Here is a 24,595-nt window from a genome sequence, read left to right as displayed (position 1 = left end):
GCATGTGTCAGATGGACACGTGGATTAGGGCTTCAGACCGTGAGAACGACAGATCTGTTAGCTGCTTAGACAGCTGACTTGCATAACATAAGTGTCTTACCAAGTGACCATGATGGGCTTGGTGGCCATGACTAGTGACCATGATGGTTAGTCCGTGGTGTGTTTTATCAAGTGACCTTGATGGGCTTGATGGCCATGATTAGTGACAATGATTGGCTAATTTGTGTCTAACCCCGACTGCGGAACTGAGATGTAGTGGTCCATTGACAATGGGTCAACCCCAATCGTTGAGTCGTATTTTTCCTGGCCGACCCTTTGAGGTTCTGGCATTATGGATATGTGAACCTTCATGTGTTTTATCACATTCTAGGTTGTCTTCTTTGTTACTTTTGTAATCTTGATTGTGGTTACAAAAATCAGCAAGAGTCTCTTCCTTTTTGTCTCATATACGAAACGTATTTTCATTCCCCTTTTAAATTCTTTTCATCTTTCTCATCTTGATCTCCAGAACCTCTATTCCTATGCAATAAATCTCTTCCATCTGGACCTCCCAACAACACCATCCCTGCATAAGAAGATCATCCATTAGGTTAGAAAAATTTCTTTTCCATTTGGATTCAAACAATATGATAGAGCGGGAAAGCACGAATAAACCACAAAAAAAAATTGTTCACGCAGTTCGGCATATAGTGCCTACCTTTGCGGCTATAGAGTAGCTATAGCTCCCTTTATTGATTATCAATAATCAATTGTGTTTACAATAGAAATTTCTCTCAACTACCCAATTGTCTCACACATCTGCAATAGCAGTTTCTCTCAACTGCCCAATTGTTGCGTACCCTCGCACACTGCCTAATTGCGGGGCACTTGCACACCGCCCAATTGTTGTGCACTCTGCATTCACCTAGTGCACACTAGCACACAATTAGAGTTACATTGCAACTCTATTTATAGTGGATTCTACTGATCCTTATTTTACAATAAAATCCATATAAGCTCTATCACAATCCCCTTAAATCAAATCCTAATAAACTAAATATTTGGCCTCAAATTAAATAAAATCCGCGGGCTTCAGATTTCCCTAATGAGCCAATTCTCAAACTAGTAGATTTTGGATTCTTTTTCTAGAAAATGTTGAAGAAAAGAATGGTGATGGTGTGGAACATGGGTGTAGGAGTGGTGGTTGAGGGGGAGGGGGATTGGTGGTGGGGTGAGAGGGACCAAAACTGTAGCAAGAGAAGAACTTAAAAAAATTAATTTTTTTAATCAAAATATTATTATAAAAAGCCACGTCAGTTTTCCGTTAGTTTTTGGATGGAATATGGACAAAAAACCAATTCTGCAAACGGAGATATTCGTCGGGGATGCGTAATGCAATTGATTTTTGTTGGGGGCCAGAATCGTGAAAAAGGTATAAGTGAGGGACCAAATGTGAAATTAAGGCTACTTTATATTTAGGCTTACTGTAAAATGCGGTTTACTATATTCCAATGAATCTTTTTTGTTACATAGGAAAGATAATTTGCACCCTCCAGGGATCGATCCCTGGACCTCCCCCTACCCAACCTACAAGTTTCATAATTCTTACCACTTGAGCTATCATTCAATGACTATTTCCAATGAATATGGTAGCAAGTAGATCTTTATTGATTTTTTAGAGTATATCAAAGTAGACTTTATAAAATGAGGAATATGATAATCTTATTTTGCAGGCTTTATAACTTTATACAATGTTTATTGAGATATCGTTAAATTTATAACTTTTATTTTTCTACAATGATTAATTAATCATAGTTGAATGTGTTCTTCATGCTAAAACATAAACAAAAAAATTTGCCAAGGGTAAAACAACTTTATAATTGTGGCTAAAAAAAGTGGGTTAAAAAACACAACAAAGGGCCTTAAATAAATTTTCCAAGTTTACCTTAACATTGCCCTCTTTTCAATTAGTTTTTACTCACCTATAAATTCTTTTAGTTTTTCGATATGGTTGTAATTTTTTAAGACTAACATAATTATTTTTATAAGTTTATCCGAAGCATATAAAACTGTCAATTAATTTTAACTAGTTTTCTTAATCTGATGAAATTAGTTAAATCTGAGTAATAAGTAGAAAAATAGAGAGTCATAATAGTGAATGATTAAAGATAAGCAACATATAAAAAGGATCAACACCTTGAATCTCAGCCCATTTTAATAATACAGAATTAAAGTATGAGGTTCTTAATTAATTTCTCTTCTTTACACAAATATATGGATGGATGCATGACTGTATTTGGTATAGAAGTTATGGAATGATAACGCATTATAAGGGAAATTTTATGGAAATTTAGCTATAAATTTGAGTTGATAGTTTATATCCTGATATAAGGGCTGATAGTGCTAGACACAAAAAGGCAAAAAAGGACATGCTAATGGCTGCAGCTAAAGAATCTGTGAATATATTGTCTTCTACACTCCTCATCCCACTTGTCATTGGAATCCCGGATGATACTGATGACATCATGAGATATGCCATAACCTGAAACCAAAAACTGATCACTGATGATGCTATCATTAAATTAAATTTCATGACAAAATTTGATTCTTTGCTATCTATAGAGGTGGTTGGGCTTAGAAACAGAGCACCATGAAAATGAATGCAATGAGAGAAGAAGGAATGCAAAACCTGATCTCCAACAAAAGAAAAAGTAATCAACACTGCAGATCTCGGTCGAAGTAGGTTTATTTCAGTGTAAAGTTCTTGAACTTGACGAAAAACTTGGTAACCAGTGTACAAACTAGATATAATGGCTGTGGCCAGCAAATGCCTGAAATTCAAAAATTCCAATTTCAACATCCTAATAAGCAAAATCAAATTTTGACTAAAGCCACTAATCTTGTTAGAAGTCCCACATTGGCTAGAGATAGAGTATAGATAGCCTTTATAAGGGTAGTGCAAACCTCAACTCTTGAGCTAGCTTTTGTGGTTGAGTATAGGCCTCCTAATTTCTAATATGATATCAGAGTCTATCCTAGATCCATTTGTTGTTTGTTGTGGAGACTTCCCATATTCGGGGCACCCGTTGTTGTTGATCCCACGTTCCAGGTTGTTCAGTCCTGGACGTGAGTGGGTGTGTTAGAAGTCCCACATTGGCTAGAGATAGAGCATAGATAGCCTTTATAAGGATAGTGCAAACCTCAACTCTTGAGCTAGCTTTTGTGGTTGAATATAGACCTCCTTATTTTTATAATAATTTTTATAATGTTATTCTTAGGTTGTCTGTATAAACAACCGTCCTTATTTTTCTTCAATTTTAGAGTTTTTATGTTATATGTTTGTGTTGTGGATTATCTCCTATTTATTTCTCTATTGTGTGACTTTGTTTTTCCTAATAGGTTCACACTTAAATAATTATTACAAATATAATATAAAATCATTGATATATATTCATAATTTGTTTCTTTGCAATTAAGGAGTTTCTGGGTTCTACCTGAATTCTTCATACTTGTCGAAATCTTTCCAACCGCCATGCTTGTTGCTTGCCATGGTGATGAAGGAAATGAAAGAGGAAACAAAAGCAATTACTCTCAACCACAACAAACCTCTCTCGAGCAAAACTTCCCTCTCCCACTGCCTTAGGAGCACCACTACTGCGCCTTCACTAGTTTCTGGGGGCATGTCTATATCCTTTATTTCTGACTTTGAAACTGCCATATTTGACACCCGTTGAACTACAAGCTTTTACATTTAGATATTACAATGATTTGAAAAATGAAAAAGTGAAAACCCAAAATCAAGATGAATAAGAAGAAGAAAGCTATCCTCAAGTCAAGACAAAGTGAAATAAATATATAAACACGAAGTTTGAGGTGTGTGTTTAGTTTTTTACTGCCTCCTCCTAGTTTTAAAAAGAATCTGATTATTCTTAATACAATATCATTTATAAAATTCTAGAGTTATTAATTTTGGGTTAAATACATATATACTCCATTCCTATGAAGAAAATGGAGATTTTAAAATTGTTGATCTTATATTTTTATGAAAAAACATTTTTCTCCTAATTTTATTTGTTCCCTCTTTTGGTTCAGTTTGTTGTCCTTTATCAAGAGAACTTATATCCCGATCCATTATTATTTCATTAAAAAAAATTCTTTTAGAAAAATATTATTGTTGGTTAAATAGCAAGTTAATTCATTTTAATTTTTAGGAGACGTACAATGCTATTTGTTAATCTTTGTGGCCTAAGGGCTCGTCAGGGAGATAAAAATGAGAAGCTATAAAAGGAATTTAATATACAAACAATGATATGCACATTATAATACTATTATTTTACTTTATAAATAGTGTAAAAGTAAAACAATAACACATTTTTATTACAATGTAAAACAATGCCATTATTTTACTTTTTCATTACACCTTTTGCTTATATCTAAGAGTTGAAATAGACATATACTTTTTTTCTTCCATCCACCATTTCCCTTTATCTAAATGTTAAAATGACTCATCGGGTAATATAAAAATAAAATATAAAAAGACTCGTCGAGTCTTATTTTTACCTGTGTTCTAAAACCGGAAAAGCCAATCAGAGTGCTCGGATCGATAATATGTTGGCTGAATTGCTGATCAGTTCGATCAACTAGTTGGAGAAACCGGCTAATTCAAGAATTAACCAGAACTGCTCAAAATCTACAACTAGTGCAAATTAATTAAGAACCATTCATGGAAACCGGGTTGAACTTTTAATGTTTATTTCTAATTTAATAAATATTTTAACCTTTATTATATATTCTCACCATATAAAACATAATAAAAGAACTGGGGAACTTATGATTACATAAAATTTAATTGGTCTAAATTATGGGCCCGTTTGGTGCGACGTATAGTATAAGGCCTGATAGTATAAGACCTGATAGTATTAGGCCTGATAGTATAAGCCCTGATAACTTTCTTATACTATCCAGCGTTTGGTCATACTCTGTATAATTTACCGTATCGTTTAAATTAATACAATTTTATATTTAGTGAAGTATTGAATAATGATATATAATAAAAATCAAATATGGAGGTGATTATAACGGTGGTGGCGGTGGTGATGGAAGTGGTGATAGGTTGGTGGTGGTGGTGGTAGGTTGGTGTTGGTGCCGGTGGTGGTGACAGTGGAGATAGATTGGTGGTGGTGGTGGCAGCGATGGTGGTTGTGGTGGTGGTGATGATAGGGTGGTAGCGGTGGTGGTAAGGCAGTGGTGGTAGCGCCTGCGGTAGGGTGGCGGCTACGGTGGAGGGTGGAAGCAATGGTAGTGGTGGTGGCGATAGGGTGGTGGTTATGGTGTCGGTGGTGGCGACAATTATGGTGGTGGTGGCGATATGGTGGTGGTTGTGGTGTCATGGTGGCGGTGGTGACAACATCAGTGGTGGCGGCGGCGGTGGTGGTGATCGGGTGGTGGCAGCGATGGTGGTTGTGGTGTTGGCGATGATAGGGTGGTGGTGGTGGTGGTAAGGCGGTGGCGGCTGCAGTAGGGTGGCGGCGCCGATGGAGGGTGGAGGCAATGGTGGTGGCAATAGGGTGGTGGCGGCGATTATGGTGGTGGTGGCGATATGGTGGTGGTTGTGGTGTCGGTGGTGGCAGTAGGGCGGTGGTGGAGGTGGCGGCAACACCAGTGGTGACGGTAGGCCGGTGGTGGCGATAGGGTGGTGGTTGTGGTGGCGGCGGCGGTGGTGGTGGTGGTGGCGGCGGCGGTGGTGATCGGGTGGTGGCGGCAACACCGGTGGCGGTGGTGGTGCCAATGGTGGTGTAAGTTGGCAGCAATTGAGGGTGGTGGTGATGGTGACTTATACGTCATAACCTTATCATGCCTTATCCATCACTCACATGATGGATTAAATAATACGTCATTTTAACGTATAAGGGGACTTTGATGGATAAGCTTATACAATACGATGTCATCACCAAACAATGGATAAACTCATAATGTATCGTATAAGCTTATACTATCATGCCTAATACGTTGTGTCAAACGAGCCCTATATTAAATATTGTAGTAATAAATAATATTAAAAGTATTATTTAGCTAATTATAAAAACGTTTCAATTATGGTCCGACCATCAAACCTTTGAACTAGTATCTCTAATGATTCGGAGACCATTCCAAGTTTCTTTTTTGTTACAAGGTGAGGTCAGAGCCCCGAAAAACACAGAAACTAGGAACCCGGCTCAAGAGGCAAGGCAAAGGCCCCGCCCTAGATCCAAGCTCAACAAACGGTGACATTTCCCAAAGGGAGCTAGATAACAGAGAATGAAAACAAAAAAGAAATCTAAGCACTGCCGAAGCAAGCTAATCCGCAACTAAGTTACAGTGCCTATGAATGAGACCAAAGTGTATATTCTCATGAAACGCTGCACCCTGAGCAATCCGGTCTAGCACCTCATGGAGGGGGTGTTCCGGGCTCACTAAAAAAAATACTTGATCATTAAAAAACATATGCTACTCAGGCAGGGTGTGTACTTGGTATCAAGGTGAGGATCACGCTTGATTGGGATCCTAAAGGGAAAAGGATCCTAAAACTCCCCTCCCTGATATCGTCACAATCTACACTTCAAAAGAGGATGTTGAGATCCTAGTTGCAGTTGATTAAAAAGTTTTTATTTCTCCGGAGTACGTAGTAATTCACAGTAGCTGAGTGTCTGGTTTTTTGTTTATGCTGTTTTAAAACCTCATCAAAATTTTGTAGTTCTCAACTGTTGTAATAGTTGTTATACATGGTTTGTTACAAAGATTGCATCGATTGTTTTTTCAAAAAAAAAATAATCATTTTTCTATGTGGTATGGAGCTAGCTTCATTGAATAAGTTATATACTTCCTTATATAAAAAGTTCAGAAGTTAAAAATGTTATGAAAACCGGACCGGTAGTCAAACCGGTGAGGGCACTGGTTCACAGTTCAATGGTCCAACCGTAGTTGAACCGTGGTCCAACCGGTATTACCGCTATAAATTAAATAATATTATTTTAAAATAAATATAGAATATATAAGGAATTTTTGAAAAGAAAAAAAAAATATCCATAACTTCATACTAAAAAAAATACCCAGCATAATATCACAGCCAAAATAGTAGGAAAGATAATTCTAATAGCACATATTCTAACAATATATCCTTATTTTTGGTATAAAACAACATTCAGGTTTTTTTTTTTAGCCGTGACATTAGTATATTTTATAAATATGTTACAATAGTCTATTTTTTTATGGACAAAACACTAGTTTTTTTTTTGCAAAACAATAGAAACATTTTATAAAAAAGGCCTAGCTGTAAACAAGTATTGAGCCCACTACCCAAACCCTAAAATTATCATACTTTTCTTTTTCTCTCTTACCTCCAATCCATCTTCATGCAGCCTCCAGTCTCTGAAACACGCTCCTGCTCCTGCCACACTTCCTTTTCTCTCTCTCTCCCTCCTTTCTCTATCACCATCCCCTCAACTCAACACATCAAGGTCGGCGTCAATACTCTATAACGCAGTTCATGTGCTGCAAAGGGATTTTTTTTTTTTTTTGAAACCAAAGTGACACTCTTCAGCCATTTTCACTGAACCGGCTCAAACCGGAAAACCGTCGGTTTTGATCGGTTTATCGGTTCTTAACCGGTCTCACCAGTTTTTATCCGATTTTCTTCATGGCCAGTTATTCACATGTAACGGACCGTTCACCCTTCCGGTTCCCGGTCTGATCAGTCGAACCGGCCGGTCCGGTCCGGTTTTTATAACCATAAAACATAAAACTTTTTTTTATCAATAAAAAGCACAGAAACTTAAAAAAATTTGTTTTTCTCATTTTATGTTGGGCTTGGGTGACACAAGCATAAATTTGATCAATTCAGATCCACTTCTCTTCCTTAAAGATAAACATATGCTTCTCCTCCATTTTATTTTTACTAGTGTTTTTTTCAACGCACGAGAAATATGTCTATTGTATTTGATATGTCAATTAATCATAAATGTGATTATGCGTGTTTGTTTAAATCTTAGATAATTATGGCAAATCTTTTACGTGAGAATGACACGTCACTAATAATTAACGTGAGAATGACACGTCACTAAGAATTAACGTGAGAATGATATGTCACTAAACCTGTCTGATAGAAGTTCTTTTTTTCTAATATATATTGATTGATATCATGTTTCATTACCAACATGGCAATTAATATGCTTGTTGGCTTAATTAGTAAGGATGGAAGTACAACCGCAAGGGGCATATAATTCCACAGGCATGGTATGCCCCGTTGTGATAATTAGAGATGAACGACCAAACCATTCTACCACCAAAATTTATATTATTTTCAAGTCTTTAAAATTAAAATAAAACAAATGGGCCAAAAGTGCGTATGGCTGGCTCTCCTTTCGGGTTGATAGATATATGGCTAAAAAAAACTTAAACATTAAAAAATTAGCTTACCATTCTAATTTTTTCAAGAGTTGAACAAAAAATAACACCAAAACTTAGAAAAAAAAGATTATCAATACCTAATTAATTATCTAGGAACTTTTTTTTACAAGATGGAAAATAACAACGCAGAAACTAAGCAGTTATATCCTGATAAAGTAGGGAACCACTGTAGATGGTGGGAGCTTCCAAACCTTCAAATCCCAACTTTCACTAACAGCGATCTTTGCCAACGCATCGACGACCATATTCATTTCCATGGGAAGGTGAAACACAGACACACTCCAATCTCTTGCTAACATTGCTCGAGCTGATAAAATCTCCTCCGGATGCCAATAACTCTACACATCACCACTGCTCGTCAGAACTTCCTATACCTCAAGGCAATCAACATAACACATCACATGGTGATTACCAAGCTCCCAAGCATGTGTGAGGCCCTTGAGCACCATTGTAAGCACCGCTTTGATGTCATCACTAGTGCCTAACGATGTCGAAAACCCAGAATCCACCTCTCGTTGGTGTCACGAATGACTCCTCCACCTCCTATCTTATCTAACTTTTGTAGCTAGCCAGCTCCCATCCGTATGAATCATCACCCAGTTACCTCCATGACCAGCCACGGGTGCCTCAGAATTTTTGTTTAACTCTTAATTATAAATATTTGTTTTATTTTACAAATGGTAATTTTTTGTTAACTTTTTTTAAAATCCAAAAAACCATATTAATCAGTAATTTAAAATAAAAATCTAAACTAATGTCAATGATAAAATAAAAAAAACTTTTGGGTAAATAACACATGAATCATTATATTTTTAAACGTATTGACCATTTTCAATTATAAAAGTTCAAATATAATAAAAAATGAAAAGAAGACAAAATTAAATAAAATCGAGAAGAAATTGAAGAAATGGAATGACCATCAATCATAGTCTTTCTCAAGCTTGATCTTTAGCACTTTTCTTTTTCTTTTCCAAGACAAAAAAGTACTCGCGTATACTATCTCCAAGCTTAATCCTAAATTTTTGTTAGACAGGTAAAAAGATCAAAGGTAATCAAATCGAGGGAGAGGAATTAATCAAGCCAAGGAAGCATTCCCTTAGCTAAGCAAAGTAGACAGTAATGAAGAAGTTGTGCAAGATTGTTTAGAGAGCAAGAGAAACTCATTTATTTCGATCAATCTTTTATTATGAATAACGATTTCATATTTTTTAAAATTGAAATACAAATATAGTAGCATTAAATTTATTTTTAATTTATATCCATTATTCATACTCACATTTCTTAACTTCTATGCCTCATCAATACTTTTATGAGTGCATAAAAAAGAGAAAATTCAATTATATAAAATATTTTTATCAACAAATAATTAATTCACCCAAAACTTTAAGTTATTTTTTTTGAATGAAGTAAATTGACTAAAGTACACTTCTAATTAATTGCTTAAATGATAGGAAGAGAGGAAGTAGTAAAATACTAAAATGTACTCTGATAGTGTGAGGGTGATTGTAAGATCCATTTAAGAATTAGGATGCATATAATTCTTAAAAATAAAAGCATCAAGTTTTCATTCTCGGAGTGGGAGAGGTAGCTCACTTGATTGAGCTAAGAACAGAAATAAGTGTTAGAGATGCAGGTTCTTCAAGGTTCAAACTCTAAGAAGAAGCATTTGTATTTTGTAGTAATTACTAATTTTTTTTTGTAAATTTAGTTTTTTTTGGGTTGATATTACTAACATTTCCCTCCCCCGCCCACAGTATCCAATGCTATATGATGCACCACCTTCCAACGGAAGCGAGTGGTGTTATTGGCGATGTGGGCCGCCCACCGTTATTCGGACCCACCCAAGCTGGACGGCAGAGCAAAACGACTTGTCGTGTGGACCACGGTGATGATGCTATTCTTCTCGCAACTTCGCTTACGACAAAAGCTATCGTAACGGCTATATACAAAGATATTGCAGCGTTTTGTTCCTCTTGTTGTTTCTTCTGCTTCCACTGGAATCGTGCCACTGTTTACGCGTGTCACTGATGCGTGACTCACCACCGATTCCCCCACGCCACCTTCTCAAATCTCACGCGTGTCAAAGTTATCTCTACTCATCACCAAACTCTCTATCTTAACTAGTTGACTTTTGTTTTTCTGATGATTGAATTTCTTTTTTCTTCATTTCATTTACTGCACTGCAACTGATATAAATAATTTTTTATCATTAAAATTTCTAGTATCTTCAAGTAGTATAATTAAGATACGGTAGTCTTTTCTTCATTTACAACTTTCAAGTTTTTATTTTATGCTTAAAAGTTCAAATTTCTATAAATTGAATTGAGATTAATTTCGACGGTCATTCAATCACATCCTTCCATTTTCCTATTTTAGATATTATTAAATTCAAAATTAATTGTGAGATAACAAAATTGAGGATGTGATTGAATGACGGTGTAAAATTTATTTACACCGTCGGTACATAGAAATTAATCTCAATTGAATTAATTAACTTAATTGTCTTAAATTTTAATTTGTTCCATTGAAACCTTATACTAATATTTAATCATGTTGTTTTAAGTGATACATTTTTTATTTCCTTTAAGCAAGCGAATTCGAATATTGTGGATGCAAATAACTCTCATTAATTTGATGATTTAATTCCACCGTAATGTGGATGTTCTCATTGTTAGAAAAATGAACCGGCTTAATCGTGATGAAATCACTTTCCTTAAAGTATTTCAAGCACTCTCTGAATTTTGTCTTAGAGTTTGGATGCAAGAATACCCAGGATAATCAGCCTTGATTTGAGTTTGCACCAGACTAATGAAAACTCGAAATGAAGCGAAGTGGTTTTCTGGAAAATCAGAGGATATAATTCACTACAAAAAACTTGCCATATAGTGACGTTAGAAAACCGTTGGTAAAGGTTAAAACATCGTAGGTATAGCCCAAAAAACTTATACCGACGGAAAAAAAATTCGTGGTTTTTATTTCGCTGTACCGACGGATAGGTATAGTGTATAGTGACGGAAATACTCTGTAAGAATAATACTTTAAGATTTACCTACAAATTTACTTCCGTTGGTATAGGTAAAAAAATCACTAAAAAAATGGTGCTTAGCGGCGCTTTAAACCGCCGCAATAAGGAAGAAATTGTAATAAAATGATATGGCAGGCCCAACTGCCAGAAACTGCTTTATATTCCGTTCCTTTTTCCAGTGCATCTGATGCTTTCATCTATGCAGCTTGCCATATTACTGTTTGATTGCATAATAAACATCATATATCTGAATCTCTAATGCATCTATTCGATAGCCAATAGGTAATAATACCAAACACTACAACTACCTTCGATTAAGAAACTTAAAGGAACAAATATAAAGCAGTTTCTGGCGGCTGGGCCTGCCATATCAGTTTCTACCAAATACTCTCAAGTCTAACTAACCAAAGCAACAATATCTAATAACACAAAACATTAACAAAAACTAGCAAAAGTGCACACAAACCAAAATATTAGCATTAAAGCAGAAAAGTCACAAACAACTGTTTTGGATTAGATACACTTGAAGCACCTGCAATGAAGTCACACTTGCACTCTAGCTCTGATAAATATTGTAGATTCATCAGTCTTGATCCTGATACAACACAAGAAGTAGAAATAGATGAAGGGAGACAAAAACTCAAATACCACTTATGTCTCAAAATCAAACTACCATTTGTTGTTTGTGCAAGCTTCGACTCGCAGTCCGTCAGCCACTAAAGAAAAACTTCTAAACTAGGCCACTTCAAGTCCCAAATGTTTCTATCGTAGGTGTCCTTCAGCAACTACAATCCATAATTAAACAAAAAAATGGGTCTTAGATACTAATTGTAATGGAAAATAAGTAAAACTGTAAACTATTGTAAGAGAACTCAATACTCTAAGAATTAACATTCATAAATCATATAGTTATCTAATTTAAAAAGCTATGTACTGTAGGTGAAAAATGGCAATATAAGAAGGTAATTTATACTAGTTATGCAAGTAACAATACTTGAAATAGATCAATATTCAATATAGTACACAAAAACCATGTGGAGAAGAAGTGGATCATGTAACCATCTAAAAAAATTCCTTTTAAGTGTAGTCAAAATTTTCCAAACCTTGCAACTACATTTTAAACAACAAAAAGCAGAAGAAGCAACCAGCGATATAATCTTGAGAATCATATAACAAATCTTACCGAAGACAAAACCAAACAAGGTGAAGGTGTGAAAAACGAATAGAAGGGGGGGTTGAATAGTGTTTTGAATATAAAAACTTTCCCCTTAAGATTTAAAGTAAATCTTTTCGGTTTCTCTGAGATAGATGGTGCAGCGGATAAAGATAGAGAGAAGAGAGAAGCACACAAGTATTTTATCCTGGTTCACTTGATGAATCACTCAAGCTAATCCAATCCACCCGTTAAGGTGATTTCTTCCTTCTTAGAATAAAAGCAATCCACTAATCAGATAATTGTTACAACTGCACTTGAAACCTACAAGTGACTAACTTTACACTGACTTAGCTCACACTAAGATTCACTCTCTTAGTCTTCTCTAGGATCCGATCAACCTTGATCTCCTAAAGGAATCACCACTAAGATACACAGATCCTAGTCTTCTTAAGGATACTGACCTACCCGGTCCCTTAAGGAAAATCAAACAACTGTTTGAGGTTGGTGTTTACAAAGGTTTGCTTCTGAATAAGCTGAGTGTAAACTAAATAAAAATAGATGAAGAAAGTGGAGGCTTGAATCTTTTCTTGTATTGCAGCTCTTGGTTTCTCTCTCCACAGTCTTTCTTCTCTTCTTCAGCCTTAAATAGTCCAAGGTGCAAAGGATATTTCTGTTGAGAGAATATGACCGTTGGAGGGCATTTCTGGAACTTCCAGAACCTGCTGTGGCTGAACCTTGGTAGGTAGGCTTGTCATAATAGTACACTGCTCTTGTACTTCTTGATAGTGACATTTGCCTTTAACCATTGACTTCTGATCTGATGACGCTTCATGTTGGAACTTGTGAAGCTTGGTGATCAGAGTCAGAGGGAAGCTTGGATCCTCTGACCTTCGTAACTTCAGAGCTTCTGGACCTTCAGAGCTTCTGGTCCTTCAGATCTTCTGATCTTCAGAACTTCTGATCTTCAGATCTTCTGATCTTCAGATCTTCTGGTCTTTAGATCTTCTGGTCTTCAGATCTTCTGATCCTCAGATCTTCTGGTGTCAGAATCAGAACTTGTTTGTCAAAACACTCAAGACAAACGTTAGAGTATCATAATTGTTCATCCACAAATAAATACTTGTTATCATCAAAACATAGAGTTGTACCACATGACCAAATCTTGATCTTACAATCTCCCCCTTTTTTATGATGACAAAACCATGTATTTTGATGAACAACTCTAAACAAATAAACTGAATACACTCAGAGTATAAGGTATCAGAGTTAAAGCTTATCCTGATGTGTATAGTTTATCTAGATCCTTCTGAATCCAAGACTCGAGCTTGATTATGAGCTAAGCTCCCCCTGAATCTAATACTTAATATCAACCACGTTAGAATTATCTAGATTCTGAGCTATGTTGAAGTATGTGATCAGAGTTAATTGAGTCATAAGATGTATCATAGCATTGAAAGAGATGACATCAATCAGAATGTATCGTCAGAGCATGGAAATTGATCACATAAGGGAGTTGTCAAGATACTATTAGTTGAAATTGATCACATAAGGGAGTTGTCAAGATACTATTAGTTCTCCCCCTTTTTGTCATCAGCAAAAAGAATGAAGGTGGAAAAAAACATAGTAAGAGCATAGGACGAAATACTCCCCCTCAGAAGGAATGCCAAGGGATACTTGGCTTCTGATTAGTATATCTTCTGATGAGAGCAGAAGTGTGGTTCTGGTGACATCTCCATTCTGGACAAAATTTCATCTTCAGATACTTAAGAATGAGAAGCTATGAATCTACTCTTCTTCTGATGATGCAAGTCAGAAGTTGTAGTAGCATCTTCTGATGTTGTTGCTTCTGGTTTGACAAGTTCTGAGTCTTTGTTTCTTTCTGAAACGGTCATGCTCATCTCTGCAAGCTTTTTCAGCTAGCTTTGACTTGTCAGAGTCAAGCTTATTATTAATCCATCAGATTCAAGTTTTGGATCTTGGGACATATGCCTTTCTCCCGTCATGTGTTGCCTGCATCCACTGTCCAGGTTCCATGGTTGGAGTTTCGATGGACCTATTGAAGATATCTGCAACATATATAATCTTATCCCTAGGTACCCACTTTCTGGGTCCTTTCTTGTTAGTAGCCCAAAAGTTCTGACAACTTTGGGTCTTTCAACAGGATAATATAAGGGAATTTGATCATGATATTTTGACATAGAGAAAGTTCCTTTCTTAAGAGATGATGGAACAACTTCAGAAGGTTTAGAATAACCAATGCCATATATTCCATTTCTGCTTACGCCATAGATCATTGAAGCCATTAAGCTTCTGTCTACGCTTTTAGCCAGGAATCTTTGAAAATATTTTTCATATTTAGATTCATGCTTACTATCAGAGGCATCGCAGGCAATAACTTCTTCTAACTTAATAATTTGATTTTTGAGCACAGAGTTAGAGTTAACTAAAGCATGATTACTCACATTTAATTCATAAATCTTTTTCTCATGTTCAACATAAGTTTCAGAGGCAGCAGAGAAATTCTTTTTCAACTTTTTATGCTTAGTCAAGAGAGAGTTATATTTATCCATAATTTCAGACAAAGCATCTTTAAGTTCAGAAGTTGAGAAAGAGGCAAATGCCTCATTTTCATCGTCAGAGTCTGGATCTCCCTCTGATGCAGATTCAGAGTTAGTTGCTTCTTTTGACTCTGCTTCCTTGTCCTTGACAATAGCCATGAGTCCTTGAACTTCACCATCAGAGTCAACATCCTCTGACTCTGATTCATCAAAAGTCACCATCAGACTTTTCTTTGTTTTGAAATGCTTCTTTGACTTTTTGTCCTTTGATGAGCCTTTGTATTTGCTCTGCCTGTGCTTCCAGATGCAGTTGAGCTTTCTGGATATCAGAGTCAGCTCATCTTCATCAGAATATTCTGATGCTTCTTCAGATTCTTCTGCTTCTGCTTGGAGAGCCTTAGCCTTTTCAGATTTGGATTTCAAGGCTATATAGACTTCTTCTTCTGATCCTGATGTTCAGCACGCTTTAGTTCATGAGACTTCAGTATGCTTATGAGTTCTTCCAAACTCATCTGCTCAACATCTCTAGTTAGCTCCAAGGAAGTTATCAAAGACATCCAGCTTTCAGGAAGACCTCTAAGGATCCTCATGACATGATCAGCAGCGGTGTAGCTTTTGTTGAGGGGTCTTATTCCAGCAATAATCAACTGGAATCTGTAAAACATATCCTCAATGGATTCGTCAGGTTCCATTTGGAAGGATTCATACTGCTTGATCAAAGACAACGCCTTTGTCTCTTTCACCTTTTTGTTTCCTTCATGTGTCATCTTTAAGGAATCAATGATACACTTAGCGGAATCACGATCAGTAATTTTCTCATATTCTTCATATGAAATGGCACTTTGCATAATAGCTCTTGATCTGTGATGATCTCTGAACTCCTTCTTTTGATCTTCACTCATCTTCTCCCTTGGGATCTTTACACCATGTTTATCAACAGGAGGGGTGTAACCATCAACAACAAAATCCCAGAGATCAGGATCAAAGCCAAGAAAGAAGCTCTTGATTCTGTCTTTCCAGAAATCAAATCTCTGACCATCAAAGATAGGTGGTCTTGCACTGTATTGATATTTGCTTGTAGTAGTGGTGGAATCCATGAGTTTTTCACACTGGCCCGGATCTACTGAACACTGTTAAGTGTGGTAATCAGAACTTGCGCTCTGATACCAATTGAAGGTGTGAAAAACGACTAGGGGGGGGTTGAATAGAGTTTTGAATATAAAAACTTTCCCCTTAAGATTTAAAGTAAATCTTTTCGGTTTCTCTGAGATAGATGGTGCAGCGGATAAAGATAGAGAGAAGAGAGAAGCACACAAGTATTTTATCCTGGTTCACTTGATGAATCACTCAAGCTAATCCAGTCTACCCGTTAAGGTGATTTCTTCCTTCTTAGAATGAAGGCAATCCACTAATCAGATAATTGTTACAACTGCACTTGAAACCTACAAGTGACTAACAATACACTGACTTAGCTCACACTAAGATTCACTCTCTTAGTCTTCTCTAGGATCCGATCAACCTTGATCTCCTAAAGGAATCACCACTAAGATACACAGATCCTAGTCTTCTTAAGGATACTGACCTACCCGGTCCCTTAAGGAAAATCAAACAACTGTTTGAGGTTGGTGTTTACAAAGGTTTGCTTCTGAATAAGCTGAGTGTAAACTAAATAAAAATAGATGAAGAAAGTGGAGGCTTGAATCTTTTCTTGTATTGCAGCTCTTGGTTTCTCTCTCCACAGTCTTTCTTCTCTTCTTCAGCCTTAAATAGTCCAAGGTGCAAAGGATATTTCTGTTGAGAGAATATGACCGTTGGAGGGCATTTCTGGAACTTCCAGAACCTGCTGTGGCTGAACCTTGGTAGGTAGGCTTGTCATAATAGTACACTGCTCTTGTACTTCTTGATAGTGACATTTGCCTTTAACCATTGACTTCTGATCTGATGACGCTTTATGTTGGAACTTGTGAAGCTTGGTGATCAGAGTCAGAGGGAAGCTTGGATCCTCTGACCTTCGTAACTTCAGAGCTTCTGGACCTTCAGAGCTTCTGGTCCTTTAGAGCTTCTGATCTTCAGATCTTCTGATCTTCTGGTCTTTAGATCTTCTGGTCTTCAGATCTTCTGGTGTCAGAATCAGAACCTGTTTGTCAAAACACTCAAGACAAACGTTAGAGTATCATAATTGTTCATCCACAAATAAATACTTGTTATCATCAAAACATAGAGTTGTACCACATGACCAAATCTTGATCTTACAACAAGGGACTTTCAGTTTTTTCTTTGTTAAGTTTTGCATTTAAGGAGTCCTGCAAGAAAAATATAATAGACAATCAAATAGAATAGACAACAATTAATAAACACCATAGACTTCTTCAATCATCATATAAATAAAACCTGAACCAATGAAATCAATTTCGGCATTCACTTACAAGCTTATGCATTATATAATTTGATTTTAAGAAACTTTTTTTTTGTTGAAAATGAAATCATATAGATATATAATAGAAGAGTCTTGGGAACAAAGCTCTCCCAAGTATGCTAAAAACAAAGGGATAAAACAGAGAAACAAAATAAGAGTCAAAAGAAACACCAAGAAAATCACAGAGACACAAAGAAGATAGCAAAAGAGAGCTAATAGAAAGCTAGTAGAATAGCCAAAAAACAGAAACCATCAAGCAGCAAAATACCATAGATGTAATCCAAGACCAAGGCACACTTCATCAATTGATTAGCCACGCAACAGCACCTGGAAGGCCATCAAAAATAATAATTCCACAGTCCTCAAAGTGCAGACCAAAACTCTGCATAATTTGCCATGAGCACAGCAGCAAACTTGAACCCCAGGCTACAGCAAAAATAGACAATGGCAGCAAGCAGCAGTAGCCATAAGCATGAAACAGCACCCAAGGCACATTATAATTTTGCAAAAAGCATCACTCAACATCTCCTTAGTCCAGGCTATTCAAGATCAACGCATAAACCATACAGAACAAAAAAACTGCAGCAAAACATTAGGCTTAAATACTCTCTTGGTCCCTGAAATTTTAAAGGGAATCAAACCTAATCCTTGTAAAATTTTCGCATCAAATTGGGTCCCTAAAATTATTTTTTTAATCTAATTGGGTCCATAGTGTGTCTAGATCTGATGTGGCTTGTTTTTTATCCCACTCGGCTTTTTCACGTGGCTTTTGGGAAATTAATCTGTGTTGATGAGGTTTTGGGAAATTAGAACCCAGGGATTTTTTCTGTCAAATCGTTGATTAGGTTTTTTTTTTTAAGATTAGGTTAGGTTTTTTTTCTTCTTCAAATTAAGATTAGATTTTTTTTTATGATGAGTTGGAATTAAAAAAAACAGAGAATAACAATTAATTATATTTTAAAAGAAAAATAAAAGCCACTGTGAAAGTGCGACCAAAACGCACGTTGAAAGTGCGTGATGGACGCACCTTCCAAGTGCGTGATGGACGCACTTTCCAAGTGCGTTTTGGTCGCACTTTCACAGTGGGAGCGAAATTTTTTCATAAAAGGCTTTTTTCGGATTTTACGAATTTAACAGGATCTGAATAGCTGTGGGGGGTCTGAATAACAATTCTCTAATATATATGAGCATCTCCCTAGTTAGTAAAAATTTTGGTAAGATATGAAGGTTTGAATTTTTTTTTTTTAAGATAGGTGTTCTCATTCTAAGAAGACAATTTTATTCGAGTCGGAAACATCCATACTGTGGTCGGGCTAATTCCTCCAGTGGAGATTTTATCCATCACAAGACTCAAACCCAAGACCTCACTTAGAGGAATCAAGCATGTACCAATTGAACAAGACACCCATTGGTAGGCTAGGCTTGACCTTATCTTAAATTTATAGATGAATTTAGAATATTCTCCTTGTTGGAGAACAAATGAAAATTTCTTGTTTTAGAAAAAACTCTAAAGTTTAGAGTCTAAACTATATTTTCTTTTTGGAACATCTGTATATAATATTTCACTCGTATGGGCATCTCCAATTTAGGAAAAATGTTGATTGGAAATGAAGTTTTGACCAAATATATTAAATTAATGGATGAATTCAGATTCTTTCACGTTGGAGAAGAAATGAATTTTTCTATAATCAGATGTTCTGACAGTTGTTTTCATTTATTTATTAAAAAAATTGCATGTGCTGATATATATGCATCATGGCCACAGTAGATGGAAATCCAGATGCACATAATTGGCTGCAATCAAAGCTTTTTAGTAGAATGTGATTGAGCATCCCAATCCGGCAATCCCCACTTGAAAGTTGATTGTTGTAAGTTGTAACTGAATGAAGTCTTCTAGAAGAAGGCTCGTGAAGATTTGTGCTAACTTATAGAATACAAATAGTACTACATCCATTTCACTATGTTATCAAAGGTGTTAGAGTCTCATGTTTTATATTTGAATTAGGGAGAACTACTTTAATCTAAAAGTAAGCTCAAGAGTTAAGGTTATTATACTCTTTATAAGCATTTATTTGACCTCATCTCTAACCAATGTGAAACTCTAACAAAATGATTTAAACTAGTTTTAGTAGTCTCTATTTATTTATTTTTTATAAAAATGGTAGAACGAAGAGAAAACACTTTCAGACTACCGGACAGAGCGTTTGTAGTATGATGGGGAGGCCAGCAGAGGCCGACTCATGGTAGGAGCGCAATGGGATCCTCCGAGGAGAGTTGCTCACAAACTGAAATTTTACTAACATGAGGGGGAATCAAACCCTCGACTTATGGGAGGCGAGAGTTAAACTCGAAACCTGAAGGCAGTTATGTCAACCGATGTTGGTTGGTAGTCTCAATTCATAAACCAATAACTATAGTGACAAGTGACAACTTTCATATTCATTCCCTCTTTTATCACATCACACCATAAGTTACATTTATCAAGCTAACTTTTGGGTTGAGTTAAACCTCCGTAATTGTAATAATTTTCTTTCTTTTAACTACCAAAAAGAAAATGTTACATTTATCATTTTATTTCTTTTCTCTTCCTATTCAAGATTTCTACACGAACTTGAACTCATAACACATTTTTAGTAAAATACACTCACCCTATTTAAGGTTTGTCAAAATAACACTATATCAATTACTTGTCTAAATTATACACTTTACCCGTTTATGATCTATCCCATTTTTGTTCCTTGATGGTTTTTGATCCGCTAGCTGTGCTTGTGCCGAGGGCTTTTGCTGTTTGCTTTGGTTGTGTTTTCGGCTTTTCATATTGGTTGTTATCTGGCTTTGCTAGTTTTTTATCCCTTTGAGGAGGGTTGTACACCTTGTATATTTCCTCATATTCATTAACTACCAAAAAGAAAATGCATTCTAAAGGGTGAAATAGGAAAACAAATAATACTTTCATAAAAATTAATAAAATTAATTGCACTCCTTAATATGTGTGTTTCTTATCTCTTGAGAGTTAAACATAAGCAAAGGAGGTACCTAATAAACTATAATTATTGTAAATATTAGTATGATTTATAAAAATGTAGTGAACGCAATTACCCCCTTCATCAATAATATAGATATGTCATTGAAGAATTTTGATATTTAATTGCAAAATTTTACAAGGTGAGATGAATTAAATCCTAAAGTAAAAAAATGACTGAAGTTTTATTTTAGAGTGATGATTAGTGTACACTTCAATAATACAAACATCTCTCAACACTATTTTTCATTATTCTTCATTTTTTAGTCTTTTTTTTTCAATTCAATCATATTATATAGGATAATGTTTCATCCACACCTCTCTTTTGAGGTGGAGAGGTGAAATGGTGAGAGAGATAGGAAGAAAAGAAAAAGTAAGAGAGAGAAAATATGAGATGTGATAGATGATAAGATAAGAGAGGTAGAAATAAAAAGAGGTGGAAATGAAGTGTTTATAAAATGAGGTGTGTATATATATCATTACTCAACTATCACATTTATCATTCATATATTCACTTCCTATCTCTCTAGTGGTCTATACACTTTAACAAACCTAAAGGGGTTATGCCTAGGGGTGTACAAGACCCGGCCCTACCCGCCAACCCGTCCCGGCCCAAGCCTTTAAGGCCGGGTTCAACCCGGCCCGATCATTAAAAGAGACCGGGTTCGGGTTGATCTTTGAGTTACCCGACTTCGGGTAGGGTCGGGTTCGGGTTGACACTCGGGTCACCCGCCCCGTCCCACATATATATTTTATAAAATTTTAATTTGTTATAATGATTAAAATGTGATACATGATGCTCAAATTTATCTTACCTTGTAGATGAAATTAAAATGTTTAACATTTACCTTATGAATTAAATAAACGTTGGTCAAACTATGGACACTTTCATGCTCTAAAAAGAGAAAATTATGTGTGTGTATTATGCATATGTAAGACAAGTGAAGAAATGATCAAACAAAATGTAAACCTCTCAAGTGCAATAGGTTATGAAAGAATTGGATCCTTTCAAGTTATTTATTCTAAAAAACAGTTCCAACTTATAACTCTTTTAGTATGTTATTATCTTTAAATCTTACAATTAGTATCAAATAGTCTTAAACTTATTGTCCCTCGGGCCAACCCGGTCCCGTCCTACATAGACCCGTCCAAAATTGGACCCGCATAATATCTTGTCGCTTCGGGTCTAAGGACGGGTTAGGGTCTATAAATTGACTCGATCAATATTTAGGGCCGGGTTAGGGTTAACCAAAACCCGTCTCAACCCGTCCCTTGTACACCCCTAGCTATGCCTACCTCATTGAGTGAATATAATATGGTTTGACCAAACAAATATCTATTATAGGATAAAAGTTGCTAATCCTCGCGTTGGAGCTGGCATTTCACACACTGACAGTTCAACGTTTCCAGAAACATCACATCACGCAATTGTCGCATTCATACTTCGGCAATAAACCCGTCATTAAACGATGCCGTATTCGTATCTCTTACCAAAACACATGTAAACTCTGAAATTGGCATTTCTTGTAACTCGCGCATTCCATTCCATTACGCGCATTAGTATAATTAATTAACCGGCTATTCCGGTCACACGCTACCACACCGCGTTCCACTCCTTCCATATTACTATTATCTGTATAGAACAACAACACCCTCACTCATTCAACCCAACCATCACCGAGTCACTCACTCACTCAAAACACCACCACCTCCGAGTCATGGACTCGTTCTCCGCCACTTCTCCATAGAAACAAAACCACACCATGAACAAAACCATGAATTCCCGTTTTACCCCTCGCCGCAACCTCCCAATCTCCGCCACCACAACACCGTCCCTCATCGGCGGCAACCATACCTCCGCCCGATTCTGCTCCCGTTAGAGAAAAGAAGAAAAACAAAACCTCTTTTTCCTTCCATAAAATTCCATTCATTTTTTTCTGATTTTCCATTTTTTCATTATTTTATTTTCTGTATAGAGAAAAAGGTGCATAATCTGTTACCATGGAACCCGCCGCAGGCAAACCGGGCTTCCTCCGGAACGTTCTGATACGGTTATTTCTCTTCGGCGTTTTCATCGTCCTCGTTCGCTTCGCTTACGTCATCACCATCGCCGGCGAGTCCTGCAACCTCGGCGACTTCTGCTTCTTCTCCGCGCCGGAGTCTCTCAACGTCGCCGGCACCCTCGCCGCAACCGGGACAAGCACCCTCGCCGCGCGCTCTGCCGTCGGCGACGCGTCGCCGGAGGCTTACGCTAGCAAGGACTGGATCAACGGCGTCCGGTTCTACTCCTCCGTGTTTCAGGACCTCGTCGCCGCCGGGCACCTCTCGCCGGAGTCGAAATCGCTCTGCGTGGAGACGCCGACCGGGCGGGATGTTCTCGCTCTGCGGGAGATCGGCGTGACGGACGCTGTTGGGATCTCGAAGAAGGCGTGGAAGCCGTTGGTGAAATCCGGCAACGCGCACCGGATTCCGTTCGGGAACAACAGCTTTGACTTCGTGTTCGCCGGCGAAGGCGGCCTGGAGAAGTCGCCGCGGGTGGCGGAATTCGCCGGCGAGGTCGCCCGGACGCTGAAACCCGAAGGGTTTGCTGCGTTCCATGTAAAGGCCAATGATTCTTACAGTTACAATTCATTTGTTGATTTGTTCAAATTTTGTTGCAAAGTAGTGAGATTGAATGATATAGAAGGGTTTGATTCATCGATGCCACACATCAGAGAAATTGTTGTGAAGAAAGAGGGTTATGGGGTTGGTCAATTTGATGGTGAATCTGCAGATTTTCATGGGAAATGCTCTGTTCCAGGGTATAAACAAGAGTTGATTAGGAATGCTGAGCCTTTGATTGAAGAGGAGCCTCTGAAGCCATGGCTCACTCTCAAGAAGAATGTGAAGAACATCAAGTACCTTCCTTCAGTGGTTGATATAAGCTTTAAGAATAGGTATTTGTATGTGGATGTTGGTGCTAGAAGCTATGGGTCTAGCATTGGAAGCTGGTTCAAGAAGCAGTATCCAAAACAGAACAAGACCTTTCATGTGTATGCAATTGAAGCAGATAAATCGTTTCATGAGGAGTATGGATTGAAAAAGGGGGTGACATTGCTGCCTTATGCTGCTTGGGTGAAGAATGAGACACTGGTTTTCGAGATTAACCACGACCCGGGGAAGAAAGTCGAGGTTAATGGGGAGAGGGGAATGGGGAGGATTCAGCCATTGCAGTCTCAGGGTGAGGTTTTTGATGGTGGTGAGGTTCAGAAGATACAAGGGTTTGATTTTGCCAACTGGTTGAAGAGCACGGTTTCGAAGAATGATTATGTTGTGATGAAGATGGATGTGGAGGGTACTGAGTTTGATTTGATTCCTAGATTGTTTGAAACTGGGGCTATCTGTTTGGTGGATGAGATTTTTCTTGAGTGCCATTACAATAGATGGCAGAGGTGTTGCCCTGGAGAGAGGAGTCCAAAGTATGAGAAAACATATGAGCAATGCTTGGAGCTCTTCACTTCTCTCAGATCAAGTGGAGTTCTTGTTCATCAATGGTTTTAGTAGCCCAGATAGATAGGTGAAAAATGAAAACCCTGAAATCCTTTCCACTCTTCTGTATCATTAATAATTGATTTTAGTTTCTACATGTTTCTACTTCATTACTTTACCTGGCCTATAGAGAAGATTTCACTGTTCATTAAATTTCTTTACTTGTATTTGTAACTGTTGCAACTGAAATTGAAAATCATCCCATTACATCAACTGTATTTGGTTCCACGCACCTGTTCTTTTAGTTGAGTAAATATAGCAGTTGATAGTTGATACTTTAATCTATTGTTTTTTTCTCTGATAAGATTTTGATTGTTCCTTATTTCCTTTTGTCAGTATTATCGAATTAGTTTTATTGCATGATGTGACATAATCACCAGGAATCTTTAGCCAAAAGGATCTGAAATGGGTTAGTGTTTTTCATTACCATAACTGGATAATGGTTGTGTGAGACTTCATTATCCAT

General features: G+C 37.0%; 2 protein-coding genes across 2 annotated transcripts; one reads left to right on the top strand and one right to left on the bottom strand.

The window, feature by feature from the left end:
* Positions 1 to 2,148: 2,148 nt before the first annotated feature.
* Positions 2,149 to 3,944, bottom strand: LOC130748488 (CASP-like protein 4B4). The gene is made up of 3 exons (XM_057601716.1): positions 3,474 to 3,944; positions 2,669 to 2,810; positions 2,149 to 2,521 (listed from the first exon to the last, which is right to left on the bottom strand). Exons 1-3 carry the CDS (start codon positions 3,695 to 3,697, stop codon positions 2,330 to 2,332), a joined length of 558 nt encoding a protein of 185 aa, XP_057457699.1. The 5' UTR covers positions 3,698 to 3,944; the 3' UTR covers positions 2,149 to 2,329.
* An 18,286-nt stretch (positions 3,945 to 22,230) lies between these two features.
* On the top strand, positions 22,231 to 24,342 carry LOC130748991 (uncharacterized). Its single transcript, XM_057602242.1, has one exon. It carries the CDS (start codon positions 22,603 to 22,605, stop codon positions 24,139 to 24,141), a length of 1,539 nt encoding a protein of 512 aa, XP_057458225.1. The 5' UTR covers positions 22,231 to 22,602; the 3' UTR covers positions 24,142 to 24,342.
* Positions 24,343 to 24,595: the final 253 nt, after the last annotated feature.

The sequence above is a fragment of the Lotus japonicus genome, chromosome 3, assembly GCF_012489685.1.
Source record: "Lotus japonicus ecotype B-129 chromosome 3, LjGifu_v1.2".
In the NCBI taxonomy this organism is placed as follows: domain Eukaryota; kingdom Viridiplantae; phylum Streptophyta; class Magnoliopsida; order Fabales; family Fabaceae; genus Lotus; species Lotus japonicus.
This window is presented reverse-complemented; position numbering and strand designations above follow the sequence as displayed.

What these genes read in the sequence shown, in the direction of transcription:
- LOC130748991 (XM_057602242.1), top strand. Translation starts at nt 22,603, where the DNA reads ATGGAACCCGCCGCAGGCAAACCGGGCTTCCTCCGGAACGTTCTGATA.
- LOC130748488 (XM_057601716.1), bottom strand. Translation starts at nt 3,697, where the DNA reads ATGGCAGTTTCAAAGTCAGAAATAAAGGATATAGACATGCCCCCAGAA. An exon ending in GACAAGTATGAAGAATTCAG is followed by an intron (nt 2,811 to 3,473) that starts GTAGAACCCAGA and finishes TTTGAATTTCAG; the next exon opens with GCATTTGCTGGCCACAGCCA. An exon ending in TTTCTTTTGTTGGAGATCAG is followed by an intron (nt 2,522 to 2,668) that starts GTTTTGCATTCC and finishes TTTTGGTTTCAG; the next exon opens with GTTATGGCATATCTCATGAT.